At 43.3% G+C, this 18,255-nt stretch overlaps 1 protein-coding gene across 3 annotated transcripts; it reads right to left on the reverse strand.

Annotated features, from left to right (window-relative positions):
- Positions 1-22: 22 nt before the first annotated feature.
- IVNS1ABP (influenza virus NS1A binding protein) lies at positions 23-18,199 on the reverse strand. Of its 3 annotated transcripts, none has more exons than XM_074833137.1 (15): positions 17,953-18,199; positions 10,908-11,156; positions 9,561-9,687; positions 9,082-9,251; positions 8,928-9,003; positions 7,998-8,171; positions 7,471-7,596; positions 5,984-6,091; positions 3,760-3,886; positions 2,976-3,200; positions 2,708-2,829; positions 2,404-2,530; positions 2,183-2,314; positions 1,858-2,031; positions 23-1,435 (listed from the first exon to the last, which is right to left on the reverse strand). In XM_074833137.1, the coding sequence occupies exons 3-15, from the start codon at positions 9,669-9,671 to the stop codon at positions 1,182-1,184; spliced, it is 1,926 nt and encodes a 641-aa protein (XP_074689238.1). In that variant the 5' UTR covers positions 9,672-9,687; positions 10,908-11,156; positions 17,953-18,199; the 3' UTR covers positions 23-1,181. The 3 variants fall into 3 exon arrangements, with proteins under 3 accessions (XP_074689238.1, XP_074689239.1, XP_074689237.1); XM_074833138.1 differs by lacking the exon at positions 17,953-18,199 and adding an exon at positions 11,566-11,802 and having other exon boundaries at positions 9,561-9,683; XM_074833136.1 differs by lacking the exon at positions 17,953-18,199 and adding an exon at positions 11,566-11,802.
- Between the last annotated feature and the right edge of the window lie 56 nt (positions 18,200-18,255).

Here is an 18,255-nt window from a genome sequence, read left to right on the forward strand (position 1 = left end):
CAAAGACACGTCACCGCCATCCTGTGGTGCGAGGATTTCCCAAAAGGTACCTTTAATGTGTTTGCGGCAGCAGCAAGCAGTCAGTGCTAGTTTTGGCACCCGGGGTTAGATGTGCAGCACTACACATTAGACACCAAGTCATCCTAACCAACGTTTTATCCGTAGGAATAGAGAAAGGGAACTAAAACATAGTACTATGAGCACATACGAAATCAAGTTATTTGTGTCCTATTACATTTTCAGCTTGTAATATTAGAAAAATAAACTTAAGACAGTTACTACTCAGATGAATACATTGTCATTGCCAACGGGCAAGAGTTTAAAACCCATGAGAAAACCCCCCCCTCAAGTTTTTGTTTTACAAAGGTCAGCTCACCCCTAGTAACAAAACCCCTGTCCAGCAAGTGCCCTCTGCATGTCTGTCAAAACAGCTGGAGCCCAAATCCTCTCCCCATCCTTGGAGTCAGAGCTCCGTGCTGTGGAGGACCTGGGCCCCGCTCTAACGCAGGGACAATCGTGCAGCAGACGCTCACCTACAGCGGTACCGCGGGCGTCCCCTCAGGCTCTAGGCTCTCCAAGGTTGTCTCTTTGCTTCGATAACCATTTATCTGCCAGGTTCGTTTCAACAGATAAAATACTCTGCTGAGTATATAAAAACTGTTATAAAAAGGCAATCATAAAAGATAAGGTATTGGCAGGCATGTCAGCTTTTTTAATAAAAAAAATAGCCATTATATCTATTTAAATAAGGCTTCTTGTTACAGATTGTTCCAGTTACTGAAGGAAAACAAGGCCTGATGAAAAAAACAATCCCCCATACATCCCCCTTCCACTTCCTGCCCCAAGAACACAGCCTACAGGAAAAGTCATTTAATGTGCAAAGTGACAAAACAAACACTGGGGGAAGCTCCTGAAATGATATGCCCAGTCTCATTTCTCTTGCATTATCTTCAAAATCTTTAAAAAAACCCCAAAACAAAGTTCTAAAATACACAAAAAACCCTTCATCTCGATATTCTTTCCAAAACAAATATGTACAGCACATTAATATGCAATATGCAAAAGCTCTGTGTTGCTGTTGGCAACATCTATGCCCTCCCCAACCCTATTCACATGTGTACCTCTACTAAAACACAATTACATCACTAAGCCTGTTAGTTTGAAAAGGGAATTTAATTCACTTAAAACTTGTAAATTTTTGTGTAGGGGCTCCATTCGTTTGACTCTGGATGGTAGACTTCAACTGTGTTCAAGAATTCATTGCCGTCAAATCCCCCAACTGCGTAAATAGTGTTGGCCACCGTGGTGATGCCGGCGTTGCTCCTGGGAGTGGTCATGCTGCCCATCATCCTCCACTCGTTCTTGAGAGGGTCGTACACCTCCACGCAGCTCACCGCGTGAGAGCCGTCAAAGCCGCCACCGACAAAGAGTTTTCCTACCGAAAGGAAACAAGAAGTGAGTGCTGGGCGGCTCGGTGGCAGCTGCCTCCTTTCTGGGGAGGCCAAAGCGATGGCACGTCGGGCTTCCTGTCAGCAACCTCAAGGTCTGAAGTGACAGCGTTGACCCACTTTGGCTCTCCTGATCATTAGAGCTGACTGGAAATTATTTCCGAGTAAGTGCAAAGCCCAAACGCAAACTGATACGGCTGCTGAAGCCGAGAGGGAAGAGGTGGGGGCGAACGCCCCAAAACAAAAATGAGGTTTTTTGGTTTTCTGATTAAAGTTGGAAGCACAGCCAGATTCTTACTGTATTGTTGCCACCCTGGGAAGGAACACAGCTTTGTATTCTACTTGCATCACAGCTTAAAGTGAAAGATTCCCCGAGTACAAGAGGCTGCTCGGAGGCGCGGAAGCCTACCGTCACGAACTGCCACTCCAGCCCCTCGTCGAGCCACGTTCATGGGCGCAATCAGGGTCCAGGTGTTGTTCTCTGGGTTGTAACGCTCCACGCTGTTGAGGCAGTTCCACGACTCCGCTCCTCCAATGATGTACAAATATCCCCCCAGCTCACACACCGCGGACTGATGCCTCCCTGCAATCAGACGCCAGGGGTTACAGCCCAGCACACCAGTCATGCACTAACAGCATGCCCCAGAATTTAACAGGTTTGTGGCTTGGTTTGAAACCTGCAGTTTTGCAAACGCCATTTCCCTGCTCCCACCCAAACCACACAGCAAACTTACGGATGTTAAGGGGAGCACAGCTTGTCCAGGATTTTGTCACAGGATCAAACACATCACAGTTCTTCAGTCCCTTTTGGCCATAAGGATCCGAACCACCAACGATGTACAGTTTTCCATTCAGGGCACATACTCCTAGGCACACGGGAAAGAATAATAAGCAAGCTAATAAATGAATACATTTTAAAAAACCCCAAACAGTCGATCAACTGCAGATGGGATACCTGCATTGCAGCGATTGGTTCTCAGTTCCGGAACGGGAGTCCAGTCATCTATTTCTGGCTCATACATTTCTCCACAGCTCAAGTCATCAGAGTGACCGTTTGACCCCCCCACAACATAGAGCTGCCCCTAAATGGGAAAAAAAAAAATACTCGCTTCACACCTAAGAACGCAACAATTCAAATCATTTGCGCTTTAGTAACTACAGTTAAGCGATTCCTGCTACCGCTGCGTCAGGTTCGCCCTGCTTGTCCCACCTCGGCTGACACAAGGTCAGCTTTGATCCGCTCTCCCCCCCCCACACACCATGAGCACTGCCATCTGGAACCGAGCTCGCGGCGTCCTCATCGGCGCAATGAAAGTCCAGGTGTCCTTCTGCGGGTCGTAGCATTCCACCGTGCGCAAACACTCCTCTCGGTTATACCCACCTAAAAGCAAAAGGTCGGATGACATCACATTCCTAAAGGCCAACTGCTCCGACGCGGCGTAGAGACTCAGGAAGGCGCTGCCCCCCCCCCCCCCCCCCCGCCCCCTGCCAGGCCGCCCGTTGAAGAATCGACCCCGTGTCCTTTACCTGCGGCGATGAGCTTGCCGTTGAGCTCGGCGGTGCCCAGCCCCGAGCGAGCGTACTGCATCGGCGACATGGGCTTCTCTACGATGTCGTTGGGTTGAAGCTCGAAGCTCAGGCTCTTCAGCAGGCGCGGCGTGCTCGTGGGAGAGCTCTGCGGGCTGTTACGGCCGTGCAGGAATATCACGCACAGCACCCCATCCAGAACAGCCAGACACAGGTAGGTGTTACCTGTCGGCAGGAGAAAAGGAAACCACCCGTATTAGTAAAATTTTAGGTGAACTTAAGTGAATGCCAGCTAGGGTCTTCTGATTACGCTTCTCCCCTTGTAAGTGTGAAAACTGTTTTTTCTAGTTACTGGTTCCAAGTGTTAGCCTACTTACTGAAAAATACAAGTTTTAGATTATTAATAGAGTGCTCAAAGGACGCAAGACAGCAATCTAAAGATGTGCTAGGAGAAAGCCTCCTCGCACGCACACAGCAAATGGCTCCGTTAAGCAGAGGCTGCCTACCTCCTGAGGACTCCCTGGGTAGGTTACACACCCCAGGGGACTCGGGATGGCCCTGCCGAGAAGGCATCAGGATGATGTAAGTGATCCCCAGTTTGGCCACATTATTGTGTCGGAAACATCCCACAAATTGCTGGGCCAATTACCGGACTTGCATCATCAGTAAGAAAAAGCACTTCTGCATCCCTGACAGATGTTGAAGGAAACCCCCGGGGAGTGGGAGGTGGTAGGTACACAACACCAGACGCGTCTTTTAGACAAACCCCGCCCCGGTTACTCACTTGACGTTTTCTCTGAAGCAATGATTTTCCACTCGTGTTTAGGACTCTGAACAGCAGCATTTGGAGAAAGACTTCCAGAGGAGCTGCTACTAATCTGCTTGTGATCATTCTCACGTGGTGGCTTCTTCTGCAAAATCAAAAGGCAGCTACAGAAACCTAGCCAGAGACTACATCTCCTTCTACCTTTGCTTCTCTGAGCTAACACGTAACTACTCAAGAGAACACTTCATCTACTACCTCCGCAGAGCATCATTTATAGCACACCTAAATTTTCAACAGAACATCTTGCCTGCTCAGCAACAGTGGCCAAAAACCACCCTACATCTTCTTTTGGTACTCCTTTCATCCTGTGACTGCTGCTTTCTACTGCTGGTGTCTGACTAGAAATCATTTCAAACTCCTAGAAGAGAGTACATGTTAGTAGCAGGGTTTTCAAATGTAAGGAAAAACCTACATCCATTTGGAGAGAACTCATCTAGAGACTAGAAGCCTCACTCGCAAGCTCTGCTTCTGGAACTTGAGTTAATTATGTAACACTATTTGGAGGTGAATTAACCATTCTCTTCGTTCCCTGAAGACAAATTAATTTCGCCTCAGTTCCCCTCTGTGCTCAGATTAGCCGTTTCTTGGATTTTACTCCCTTGATGCTTCCCACTAACAGGACATTTCTGCTTTCTTTTCTTCTTCAATTAGATTTATACTGTAGCTTACATTAAAAAACGCAAAATTTCACATTTCAGATTAGATTGCACAGTTGGCTGTTCAGGCTTTTCCTGAACCATACGAACTAAACACAGAAAGTTACCGTTCTGTCTATTCTGTTTAGCAGCAAGGATTACGACCACAGTACCAAGCTTGCGATGCCTGCACAGTTCCCTGGAGTCTGATCTCTATGGAAACTGTCCTAAGACTTCTGGAATACATCACCCAACTCAGATAACCTTACACAGAAGGGTTTGATTGCTATACTCAGCACGCCATGAAAAACAATTCATTTGTGGATAGCGTTTCTGTTATTGCTGGACCTTCATCCAATTAACAGCTTATTCTCTTATCCTTAAATCACCTCGACAGTTACAGAAATGACAAACTTTTGTAATTCAAAAATTTACAAGTTACAATTTTTCCAGGACTGTCATCTATGGGTTTTCTGGAGTTATTTCTTTCAACCATCCAGAACGTCTGAAGTTGGCAATTCTTATTGTCAGAAAAGATTTAAAAAAAATTAAAAGTTGAGAATTTTCAGCCTTATTTCTGAAAATGAACTTTTTGAACGTTTGCCTCTCAGCTTCTAAGTATTACAGGGTGTAGTATCCAAAGGTGGCGAAGTCTGCGAAGGCTTACTAAAAACAATTCAGCAACTGCAAAATTAGCTGGCTTTTCATTTTCCTCTCTTTTCACTTCTAAAATCCATGTTCTGGGATGGAGAGTATTTTACAGAAACATTAGCTAAAAATTTCAAGAAGTATACTTTCGTATCACATTCCACTGTTATGAGTTTAAATTCACTGAGTTAGAAGCAAATATATTGTGATATTTTAAGAACCTTAATTTGTATAAAGCAATTGATAATTAGCCCTTTTTTATTCTTTATTTCTTAAGCAGCCTCCACTGTGCTAAGCCATGTGTTTTTCAGGATTTTCAAGTAATTATATTTGCCTAGAACTAAAAAATAAAAATCTCAAAGCTCAGGACTGATTTGTACACAGTCAAAGCATTGGCTATCTCTACATCAGAAGTTATCTACTGCTGGTTTTTTTGAAATCTCTCCTGCTCATTATCAGTGCAGCTGAACAAAAGAAACGGACGCTGGCAGCTGATGGCTCAGAACTTATGTCTGGAATCTTTTTCTGTGCCAAAATTTAACAGATGCATTCTCCGCTGCCAGCCAAGCACTCCGTGATTCTTTACAGTCTCTTGAATATCTCTACAAAGCCACAGCTGCCTGGCTACAGCTGACTGCTTTTCTACCTCTTCTTTCTTCTAACAGCCTAAGATTTATTTTGAAGTCAAACCTAAAGCACTCCGTTTTGCAAAGGCTGAGTCAGACTGCTGAAAAACCAGCAGCAGAGCCTAATCATCGCCTCCAGCAGTTTCAATACTTTCTCATCATGTTTCTCTTACAGCTGCTGCTGCTTCCTCTGCCACAGTACACAAGACTTCAGGTGTGCTGTAAACTGCTCCAGTCTATCTGGGGTTACCTGAGACTGTCTGCAATTTGTACCTGCACAAACTGAATGTGGTCATCATCACTGCCATACACCTCAGCCTGTCCATCTAGCAGATTTCCATCAAGCAGCTTGTGATCAGCTGAGTAGTACAGCGTTTGAACCTGCAAAAACAACAACAGAATACCCATGTGGCTACTGTCTCCATTGCTACTTAGCTACAGGCAGATTACAAAAGGCAGTCGCCAGCATACTTCTCGTCATCTCATCTCAATCTAGCAGAATGACAAAACTAAAAGGAAGCAGATGTCATGGTGGCAATCTTCAAACATGGGATGAAGGTTCCTTACTTTCTCAGCTTGAGAGAAATCTTCATTTTCCAGGGACTTCTACTGTTTTTCCAGCACAGAAACATTAGACAAGCAAAAGGCACATTAATTTGCAGAATTACACAGATTCACAATCTCATGCAAGCATTTTTGCTATCCCTGCAAACAAGTTTTCTGCTCTGAAAAATACACATCTTTTATCTTGATCAAAAAAAAGAGAAGTCAACAGTGGACTCTAAAAGAAAGGTATGGGAATGAGGGAAGACAACACAAATTTAAGTTCTGGAGGAAACTCTTGTCCTAACTAAACATCAGATGCAACTGTTTCAATGTCATGCATCTGAATTTCAACATGATCAAAGCTTTTAAAATGAGTTTTTCCAAGAGGAAATACAGACTTGAGAATATATGACAGTATCAACATGTACTTTTGCCTATACAAGTGTTTCCGAAGATCTATTGTGCTTGTAATAACAAACTTGGAAATTTTTGATGCTTCATGGGTTTTTGTAAAGTCCATTTTCTCTAGCCAATTAAAAATTTAGACTCCCCACTAATTCAAACACTGCCCAGGCTACATCTAGTATTAGTATTCATGAGTAAAGCCATTTAATAACACACAACTTTCAAAATAATGCATCCTGTAAAGGAGTAAGTAAACACCATTAAATCATCATCATCGTTCTCTGCCCACAGCGGATTTTCTTAGGAGAACTGGGGCAGGACTGCTGCTTCTGTACGTGTCAATACACTTGAGGTTTCTTCTTGGTTCTTCAGCCTTGGTATCCTAGTTTTGTTAATAAACCTATGGGGAGATAAATCAACGGGGAGGAACAACCATTAGAAGCTTTTACCTACTTCGCATTTACAAGCAAAACCTGCAAAGGAAAACATCAAGAATCTACGGCAAGTTTCAGTACCACCTCCCCAATTCTAAAGCAAGATACACGCCACTTTGAGGTTACTATACAGCACGTAGTGAGCAAAAAAGGAAAGCGGAAGACCAGACTGAACAGTTCATTCAGCTCACCTGAACACCCCCCCAGTTTCTCAGCTTAGGGGTACCTACAGTAAAATTTAAATTCTTTAGGGTCACAGTTAAAAAAGTGAAAAAATAAAAAAAAAATTAAAAGAAAAAGGGATCATCCTTCATATTGACTTTTTTTTTTTAAAAAAAAAAAAAAATGTTTAATCCCATTTTCTTAAAGACTAACCTCTTCCATTAGATCTTCCAGGCTGTCTCCGTTCTCCCAGATGCTGCGCTGTACCCAGTTGATTACCTTTGTGTACAATTTGCCATTGCTGGGTAGGCCAACATTGTCTTCCAGCATTACTTCAAGCTTGAATTAGAAGAAAAAAGCATGATTTACTCTATAGGCACTACCTTTGTATCTGTAGCATACTGTACTTTATGTAGCGAGCATTACTCTGGCTTTACCACAGAGCTAGAAAACACCACCTACGAGGAGCTTTCAAGCCTATGCCACTGAAACTAGGAAGCACACGTAAGTACAGCTGCAGTTATCTGTGCGCTTGGAGAGGGTGACAGTACGTATTCTCTAGAGTTAAGGTTCACAGAAGCAGTAATACCACACAGATCCAGAATTTTTTACACTGTTGGTAAAAAAAGCCAGTACACCAAGCTTTCCTACTCTCAAAAAGGAAGCCACAGTAGTTGCTCCTTGAGTTGTTTTTTTAGAAATCATGTACCAGAGAAGGAAGTCTAGAAGCTTAAGCTAACCTTTAACCGTGGAAGTTTGAGAAATTCTTCCTGTTCTGAAATCTGTAAAAGATGTTCCTGAATGTACCCATCGATCCTGTTCAACAAACGTGAGTCTCCCATACAACTGGCAAAGTTTCGGTAAGAGATGCAGCTCTGAACATCCATCTTGGAGAGCAAATAGTCACCACAAACCTTTTAGGAAAAACAGGCTGCATCTTAGTTTACAATTAGACAAGATTTTTTTACGTTTAAATTATCCATCCCAAGATACAGCAACAGCTGTTTTCTAACTGCAGAACAGTGCCTGACTGTTGTCATCCCCGCCCTGTGCTAGAGCTGTAAACAAAGTGCTGCCTTCCACAGGAATATGCATGTATTAAAAGAAAAAAAAGTCACACACGGCTGCAAGCTGCTCACATTGACCCCTACCGAACACCTATTCAAAACAGCTCATCTGCAGTCAAGTGAAGATGAGAATCCCAATTCCCTTGGCAGAGGTATCCCCATTTGCGGCAAGAGGAAGTATTTCTTAACTCAAGCGCTACCAAACTTATGTTCAGAATTGTATGGATTATTCTTTTTTCCACATATGACTGCCACAAATCAACAGGTTTAATTATGTCCCCCAATGCAACCAAGCACACCGCCACTTCCACGAACCTGAAGATAAGTAACCAGCTGTGATTCAGAAGCCATTTCGCTTACACAGGTGCACAAATACAAATCTTAGTTTCAGAGAACCCTTCAGCACAAAGGTAACACTGGTGGTGGAAGCAATACATACTGATGTCACTCAAATCCACACAATGCTGACGAACATCTAAAGAAACTTATACGCTGAGCACTTTTCCCACAGAATCATCATGTTTTGTCACAGTAACACCAAAAAGCATAATGCTATCAGCCTGGGAGAGCAGAATGGACTTCTGGCAGAGCTGAGAACTGTACCTGTTTAACTCTCTCCATCTTCAACTTCTTTGCTGCAGAATATACATCTTTCACCAGTTCTTTATCAGCTTTTAACCTATTAAAGAAATTCACCTTTATTATTTTGATTTTTTAAATTAAAGACTACTCTCTAGTTTCTGTGCAAACTACTTACTGAGCAGTATAGGCATAATTCAACAGAACTTCAACAGCTTCTGGATTGAGATCATCGAATTTAACATGGGAAACTCCATGAGAATCACTGTCACTATTGAAGATTTCAAACAGATAGGGACTGCAGCAAGCTAGCACAGCTCGGTGCGCCAACATCTCATGTCCACATACCTTTATTTAAAACAAAAATAAGAAACCCACATGCTACTAAGAATTTTGGTTAAGTACATTTATATTATAACAATATAGATGTCTACCCAACTGAATGTCACAGTTCCAATCAATTTTTCAAATCAATACAGTCTCCAGCGTACATCAGCTGAAAAAATGTTAGTGTCGCTTCTCTCAAAGTAGATCTAAATTTTTTAAGTCTGCATTTTTCAGAAAAATCAGATTCTAAAATCTCAGGTCTCACGCTCAATAAGCATTAACAAAAAACCCACCGTGTTCAACCATCATACTCAGACAGAAAAAAAGTACCTGGAGGCGGACATCGCAGAACTGACCACTTTTACGTAAGGCATTTAATTTGGCAACAGATGACTCGATGAAGTTTTCATCTTCAAACATCAAATATCCATTAGGAATCATTTTGGTGTTGGTCTGGCTGAAAACAGAGCGTGTAAAGTTTACAGATACGACAGTTTACTTCAGAATACAAGCAAACAAACATTCATGGGAAATTAAAAAAAAAAAATCCATCTCAAAAAAAAGTCTGGAAGTGTACTACTGCTGAGTATGTGTTGACAACAAGCCTTCGGGCTGACTTTTAACTTATTCACATCACTTCAGTAAGCACCAACTCCACAACTACATGCTGAACCTGTGCTAGCTCTGGATTACACAAGAAGCTTCATTCCCCTCGATAAAGATCAGATTTGGTAGATTCATCACTATTTTCTCCTCACTGCATGAAATCTGTCATACTGGTCAGCTTCACTTTTTGCACAGACCCAAAAACCAGCTACACTGAAAAGTAAGAACTGAGAATTTAAAGTAACAAGTAGAAGAATAGCTACAGAAATAATTTTATGAGTAATGGCTTAAATATTTTAGAGTAGCTGGAAGTCATGAAAGAACAGTAGCACCAACAAAACAGAATTAAACACACTCTGAACAGCAATCATGTATTTTAAATCATCTCGAAGCTAAAAAAAACTTCCCCTGAAGATCTTACCCATATACAAACGCACCACCTCAGGTAAATTGGACCAAGACTGGAAAAATAACTTCAGGAAACTAACTTCTGAATTTGGAAGCTATTTTATAGCTCATTTAATTGATTCTCTTTTTAGTTTTAGGGAAAGTCCACTTTCCAAATAGGAAGCTAATTAAGAATCCTATAATATGACCTGACCTAATGTATTTGAAATAATAATTAAAAAAGAAAAATCAAATTTGTAAGTTTGAGCTGCTAACATACACAAAAGTATACTTTCCTCAACAATTTTATAGGTAAGAATATGTGGGATGTTACTCATATTACCAGGAACAATTTTTATTTCCATCTGAAGTTTAAGAAAATTCTGAAGATCAGACTAAACAAGAAAACCCCCAAAACAGGAAAAGTGGATAGCAAAAACCAGTAATAAAAATAGCAAGCCCTACACAAAATAATTCTAGTGTTAATCCGTTTATTTTAAATCCACTTACTACTGAAAACATTTGACCCTAAACTGGCAACAATAATCTTACTTACAAAGATCACTATTTGTATACACTTTCATTTGTTGTGTTTTATTAAAAAAAAGGCAGCAAGGTTTTCAAGTGGCAGAATTTCAACAGAAGTATTAACTATTGTATACGCAGCTAACAGTATCAACTTACCTAGCAAATATATTACTGTAAATTTTTAAATGGGAGATCTTAAAATAATCCAATGGTATCACTGGGTTAAAACAGAGCACTTCAGTTTCAGTATCTTCTGACAGGGAAGATGTTTGTTGAAATGCAAAAAGCAGACGTGTCTTTGCAGCTGCAATACGGATTCCAAAACTATCAGGCTTGAAGATGATGTAATAAAGTCCTTAAGAGCTATAGACATGAATTTCTTCTGTGATAATCATGCATCATAATCTGCAATAAAGGAAAAGTTATCAAGTAAGGACAACAGATAGTACTACCATGGATTTCAGATGAAACTTTAATAGTGTCTTAAAGCAGAAGCTCCTGACCCAAACAAGTTTTTCTTCACAAAAAGGAAACAACCTGACAAATTCCATACTGACACCAATACATTCTCGTGCCTAACAATAGGTCAACCACATCAATTTTTATACCCACGCAGACAAGACAGTGGCTAAATTAGTGCTTAGAGAAATAGTTGGAACAGCTGAATCCCATTTTTTTAGACAATTCCTTACCAACTCTAACCTTTAGCATCTCCTGCATCTAGATGATTATTGCTTGTTTACACAATAATGCTTAAGTAACACAACAAAAATGACTAAGGTTTTCAAAAGAAACTAATCCACATGCCTCCTACCTTTTGCTTTTCCTGTACTCATCTACTTATATCCTTCTTCTACTGAATGCCTAAAATGGACTGAAGATGGATTAAGGACATGTCTGAAATGACTGGGCATGTCTCCAGTCTTCGGTACTTCCAAAAAAATTATAAAGTCAGAAATCGCTATTTCAATGATAACTTTCTTTGATAAAAAGTCTCTTCGCTACCCTGTGAACAGAACCTGTCAAGTTCTGCACTGGCAGCGCAGACTGGGGCAGCTCTGTCGGGACTCTGCTTGTGGGTGGGCTGTTTATGCCGGACTTTTTCGGGGAGGGGAGGAGGAGGAGGAGCAGCAGCAACGGGGAGGGAACAGGCATCAAACACCCACTCTGGAATTTTCCATGACCCTGATGCCACCTCTGGAAAACATCGATCACTTCATCCACTTGAGTTCCCCACTGCAGTTCCAAAGCCATATTTGTATCTACAGATTAAATGCCACACTGGGAATCAGGTTTCCTAAAAATAGGTGCAGCTCATTTTTCCTCGTCAAAAATTTAAGGAGTCACCTTTGCTGTAGGCAGGAGAGCCTGGCGACCCCAGTGCTTACAGACAGGATCATTTGGGCAAGACCTGTACCTCCCTTGGACTCTAAGTAGACGAGCAGCTCAAGTGTGAGGCTGATTCCCAAGAGGGGCAGGGGGCACCATCCCACCACACACCAGCTCCCGGGAAGAGTGCTCCCATCCTCATCAGCTTCTTGCAACCCTGGAGACAGAATATTTCAGCCAGCAGATAACCACAGAGAAAGAATTAATGTTCATTAAGTTTGGCTACTAGAACAAATCAACCCACAGATATAAAGGAGGAAACAACTGCTCCAGGGCAGCAGTGGTGTCTGTCTGTAACACAGCACCCCCACCGCAGGGAGGACTATGGGAACAGTACCCCAGGGACTGCAACTTTCTACAATGTACTTCAATGTCAGCATACTTTGAAAGGAAAAAAAAAAAAATCTCAAAGATGAAATGTATGTTCCTTCTATAATCCTACAAGCAAGTTAAGAAACTGAAACCAAGATCTATTTACCAAATATTATTTAACTACGCATTTGGAAGTCAACACTTCTCTTGTTGGTACAACTGGTATAACCATTTCAGTTTCTAAAGCAATCTAAACGTTTCACTTCTCAAAAAGAGAAGCAAACAGTCTGATGTCCACACTTTCCCCACAGATTCACCTCACCTGAAACATTCTGTTATTCAAAGATGCAGAGGTATTATTTCAACACACTTGTTGCAATGAATTAGCTTGTCATGACTCTATTAGAAGTTATGCTTCACCAAGACTATCCATGAATGTGCAAGAGAAGTATCACCAAGAGACCTCTGACTTTAGCATTTCGGATTTTAAACCTTCCATTTCTGTTGTAGGAATTCTCGAGACATGATGGCCAGACCTACCCAGCCAAACGCAAACTACAGCAGGCATCTAAAAAATTAAGTCAAGGGGGGCAAGCTCCAAGTCCCATGCAGGAGTTGCACTGGGTGGTTGGTACAGCATCACACCATTTTGGACCAATCCAGTCTTCTGAGCAGCAAGCGACACTTTGCACATCAGATTATCCACCTTGCTCACACTGGTTTTAAACCAGCTTCTTCTCGACTGTCAGATCTCTCAAAAAAGTTCTGTTGTTAACGGAGTAGAGCTCCGTAATTACCAAAGCAAATTAAATGTATATTGCTACCACAGTTCAGACAACCAGGCTGCTGGTCTGCTCTCACACCACATTATGCATTCCCCCATTCAATATTCATTGGGATTGCTGTTAATTACTGGTACTGAGGCTCTGGGGAGATTTCAAGTTACACGATAACTATTCAAACAATTTCAACCAAATTCCAGAATCATCCTTGCTTGGTTTACATCTCTGGGCACGTTCTGCTGTAACGGAAGAACTTTCAAAGCGCAGTGTTTTAACTTTGCCCGAGGTACTTGCTTATGACCTTCAAGACCTAAAAAGGACATCCAAAATAATTCTGGATTGAAATGGAAGATCTGTCTTTTAAAGTCCTCCTTTGTGCATGAGGTCAAAACCACACATTTTGCGTTTACGCACCTACTAGTATTGTCCAATCTGAATATCTAGGAATTTGAACATCTTAATTCTTGCCACAAAGTTTCAATACTGTTGTGTGTGAACCATGGCTAGTATTTCCACTCAAAATGGCATTAAATAGCACAAGCATATTCATTACTTTCTGCCTTCTTTTTGGTTTGGTATACTACTACTAGAACAAAAGCCAAACAATTGGCCAAAATCCAATGAAAAGCCAAAAATTATGTGTTTTCTGCAGTAAAGGTTATAAACAGGGACTGCAAACAAATGCCTTTCTTAAACTATTTTTTAAAAAATCCAAATCACTTGTCATTATCTTTTCCCCCCCCTTACTTATACTCCCTTCTAGCTTACCACATCAGGAACTGTCAGAGGCTTTTTTTATAATTTTCCAGGCTTTTGAATTATTTTCAACCAAGTGTGATATTCACAAATCACTGTCAGCCAGGTAAAGTATGAAGTCTGATGCCTCTGAAATGATTACTTTTCAAGCTCCATCAAAACGCCCTTGTTTAAACATGTTAAAACTACAGAATTAGCATTCCACAATGGGAACAACACAGTCCATTTGAGAAAATTCTTACTTGAGAGCAGGCCTATTTCCTGCACTTATTTTTAAAAGGAAGCCAAAACCAAGAGCGATAGATAGGCTCTGGATCTCCATTCTAATTTAATATTAAAGACTGAGAGACAGCACCACCTTTGATCAAGAGTCGATCACGTTAGGTGTGCTTCTGCAGAGGACTGAGCCAGGCCCGAAGCCATGAAGCGTTCCCGTGGTGCGTTTCGATGGTAGGGCTGTACCCAAGCAGAGGAACAGAGCACTCAAATGTCTGCCCAGTTGCTCGATTTAAACGTAACTGTGTTTAATAATTGTGTTTCCTAAACACTTACTGTTATGCACAGACTGAGATTTTCATTTGCTACATATACGTACCACTGGCCCATGAAAGAATCACAGCTCATAATAAATTCAGAGATAAATTTGCTGCATGTAACTGACTTCCACAAGAGAAATTTCCCCCCTTTAAATTCATCTTTCCACTTCACTGTCTCTATGTTTAAAGGTGCATTTAAGAACTCACCTAAATAACAACGATACTAAGTCTTCTCATCCTCCACTATGCTATCCTCTTAGATGTATCTTGCGAACGCAAATACTACTGAAATATGATTAGCTCAGTTACAAGAGCAAATAGATGTCATAATTAATACACTTTAAATTCTTAACAGTGTTTAGAATTTAGGATCTGTTTATGCCAATTTTTTTTAAACAGCTGTTCACTGCAGAAAACATTCCAACATTTAAAAAACCTGCTGCCTGATGATTACTGTTGAATTCCTCTGAGATCTCAAACCCGTTACGGTGCCGTAGGACTCTCCGCTGCAGAGCCACTGCCAGGGGCTGTGGTCCAAGCTGTGGTCTCAGGTGAGGCACCAAGCCAACAGGTCCCAGAGCCACCCACTGAGGCAAAAGCCACCTTGCCCATGACCTAACACTACAGGTAGTATTTACTTTTCCTCCCATCCGAGAACTCTCATCTTTAGTATAGTCCATTGGTACATGCCATGTGCAGTGCTGCATTTAAAAAGTCAACAAAGCCCTGCTTTGTCCCAGTTTTACACAAATTTTTTTGTCAGATTAAGGTACTACTTCAACTCACATGTAAAACACTAATTTGGGGGAGATACTTTTCAATCTTTTGACTAGGAGTCAATCTTTCTTGATATAATGACAGACACTTCGTTAACATTTGTTGGTACAGTAAAGCAGAAATGGGATTAACACCACAGTTGGTGCTTTTTAGTTGCTGTGGGCTTCCTGGCTTTTCACAGCCCAGGTAGAAGAAATGCAGGTCATACCTACAACTACTCATAGTCCATTACCTGTATCAGAAGATAAAACCAGACATCCTCAAAAACTTTCCTCCATACATTAGCATTTATTTATGGTAAAAGCACACAATCTTTTCATGTCTGAGTTTGCATTTGGGCAAAACATCATGGGCCAAGACCTGTATCAACATACTTTACACCACTAAACAGGCTCAACTTCTTTACACCAGTGATTTAAAATAAGACTCATAGAATTTGTATCAATTTTGGTTTGCATATTCACTTTTCAGTTTTTTCCACTAAAGATTTAGTTTCATTGGTAACTATGACTTGTAAACAAAATTGTTGTATTTCACTGCAAATCAGCCTCAGTTGTGCTCCCACCCCGCCAGTGAAGAGAGACGGAGAGAATATTTGTTATCACCGGCTAAGAATTAAACGGGAAGAAAAAAGTGCTGTGGACACTTTCCAAAATCTTTTACAAGCAGTCCAAGACGTAATACTTGGACTGTCCTCTACAGAGAGCAAGCCTAGAGAGCTCTTTCAAACACGCATTTACGTATACAGACTTCAAAAATTTATCAGAGGCAGGTTTTATGCTTGAATGTTACTGCTCTTTCAACTACAACTCTCAGCTGTAAGACACCAGCTGCCCATTTAGCACTCACTGCCAGTGCTATCCCCCCCAAGCTTTCGATATACTCTTTCCCGGAGTCTTAGCACTGGTCATTACATCCTCCTTCCACACTGGTTCTGTGTTTCTTCTTCCACGTTATACTCTTTTTGTCATAGTCTTTATCTACACCTCTTTTTCTACCTTCTGCCTCACATGCACTCTCTTAAAACCTGAGCTCTTTCCTTCTTTTTTTTTTCCCCCCCTCCACATGGGTTCTTTTTTTCTACTAACACACATTTCCCACAGTTCTTCAAACATATCACACTACCAGCAAACTGGTGGTTTTTTATTTGCGTGTCATTGTTGTCTCCCACTCCCCATTCTAGGCAGTTTTTGCCTTTCTTACTACCTCCTGCTCCTTAAGAACTCAAGCTGAGGAAAACAACATTAGACCCACTGTAAATACTGCAAAAAACCATTTCCTAACTGGAAAGTATTCCCTGACTGTTGCATCCTGTGCTCCAGGAGTTAGGCTTGTGGCTACAAAATCCGCTTTCTAAAATTAAACCAATCTCACCATCAAAGCACCACATCCTGCTTGGTTTCTTATTTTGTAGATCCCTGACAGAAGAGAATAAATGTGGTGTCTACACACCCATCACTTGAAACAAAAAAATCCTTCCCTTCACAAACCACGACAAATAAGGAGAGTGACATGATTCTGAATTTCCACTAGTCTATCACCGCTCAGTCTTGCTATCCTTAGTAAATAACTCCCTGCCTCTCACTTCATCAACATTTTTCCACCCTGCATGAAATCGTAACCAATTCAGTTTTTATGTCTATGGGAATCCTGTGTGAAGGACAAGTGATGCTGCCAATGTGAAGATATTTTCTACCTTGGAGCACCTCTGAAAAATTCTAAAAAGCTACCGGAAATTTGTGCAGGCAGGCAGGCAGAAAATACCGTACTTCTCTCCCCCCTCGCCCTCCCCCAGAAAAATCCTTCTGGTCATTCATACCCATCACCTTTCTGCAGAAGCACTAACGTGGACTGACAGGCACTGTTTTGCCTGTATTATCTCCTATTTCCTAGAACTGGTATAGATGACAGGGAGGGTCATGACATTGGCAAGCAGCTGTCAGGACACGTTCTTCAGCTCCAAACGGCTATTTTCTTCACTCCAAGTCCAGGATTTCTGCCAGTCTCTCCCCCCCCGCCCCCACTTACTAGAAAGGGCTTAAGAAAGGTGCCACTCGCGGTTGCAGCGTGGCGCTTGGGAAGGCGCGCAGGCAACGCCTGACCTTGGAACAATACCCACCCGTGCGGGGAACAGATGATTTTCCGGGCTGGGGGGGCTATTTTCCGGGCACTTCCCCCAGCCGCCGGTGCCCAGCGGGGCCGCGGCAGGGCCGCCGACCCCCCCGAAACCCCCCGCGGGACGAGGGCCGGCAGCCGTGAGGGAATCATTCCCCGGCCATTTACACAACTTCGCCTCGACGAGCACGGCAACTTCCGAGATCTGGCCAGCCTTTGAGAAACTGCCGCCAAATAAGCAACGAAAGGCCGCGGAGCCGGAGAGGCTCCTGCTCCTCCAGCCGAGGGCGCGGGGAGGGCACGGGCCAACGGGCCGGGCCGCCCCCGCCAGCAGCCCCGGGCCGCTGGCCCCCCGCGCCGAGCGGGGAACAAAGAGCGCCGGGGCCGGGGCGGCGCAGCGCCCGGCCGCCCCCCGCCTCATGGCCGCTGCCCGCCTCCCCCCCCCGCCACCGCCCTTCCCGCCAGCGCGGGCCGCGACTGGGCCGGCCGCCCGGGCCCGTCCCGCCGGGGCCCGCCGCCGCCCCGCCGCCGTACCTGGTGCCTCTCAGCGCAGACGATGCTGTTCATATTGGGAGCCTCCAGGCTGAGGGGGAAGCCGACGCGGAGACGCAGCCCCAGCCCGCCGGGAAGAGGGAGCAGAGGGCGCGGGCAGAGCGAGGCGAGGCGCTGAGGGGAGGGCGGCAGGAGCGGCGCGGCACCAGGGCACCGACAGACCGGCGGCGGCAGCGGCAGGATCCCACCCCGCCTGCGCGGGCGCGGCACTGCGCCCCGGAACCCTCCGCCTCCGGCGGGCGGGCGGGAGGCGGCGCTGCGCCCAGAAACGAGTCCGGCCGCGCC

The sequence above is a fragment of the Strix aluco genome, chromosome 8, assembly GCF_031877795.1.
Source record: "Strix aluco isolate bStrAlu1 chromosome 8, bStrAlu1.hap1, whole genome shotgun sequence".
In the NCBI taxonomy this organism is placed as follows: Eukaryota; Metazoa; Chordata; class Aves; order Strigiformes; family Strigidae; genus Strix; species Strix aluco.

Bases quoted from the DNA above. Each gene is read 5' to 3' on its own strand.
- IVNS1ABP (XM_074833137.1), bottom strand. From the start codon at position 9,671: ATGATTCCTAATGGATATTTGATGTTTGAAGATGAAAACTTCATCGAG. The intron at 6,092-7,470 runs GTTAGTCTTTAA...TTGTTTTTGCAG, and splicing joins TGGAAGATCTAATGGAAGAG to GTTCAAACGCTGTACTACTC. The intron at 2,315-2,403 runs GTATCCCATCTG...CCGTGTGCCTAG, and splicing joins AACCAATCGCTGCAATGCAG to GAGTATGTGCCCTGAATGGA.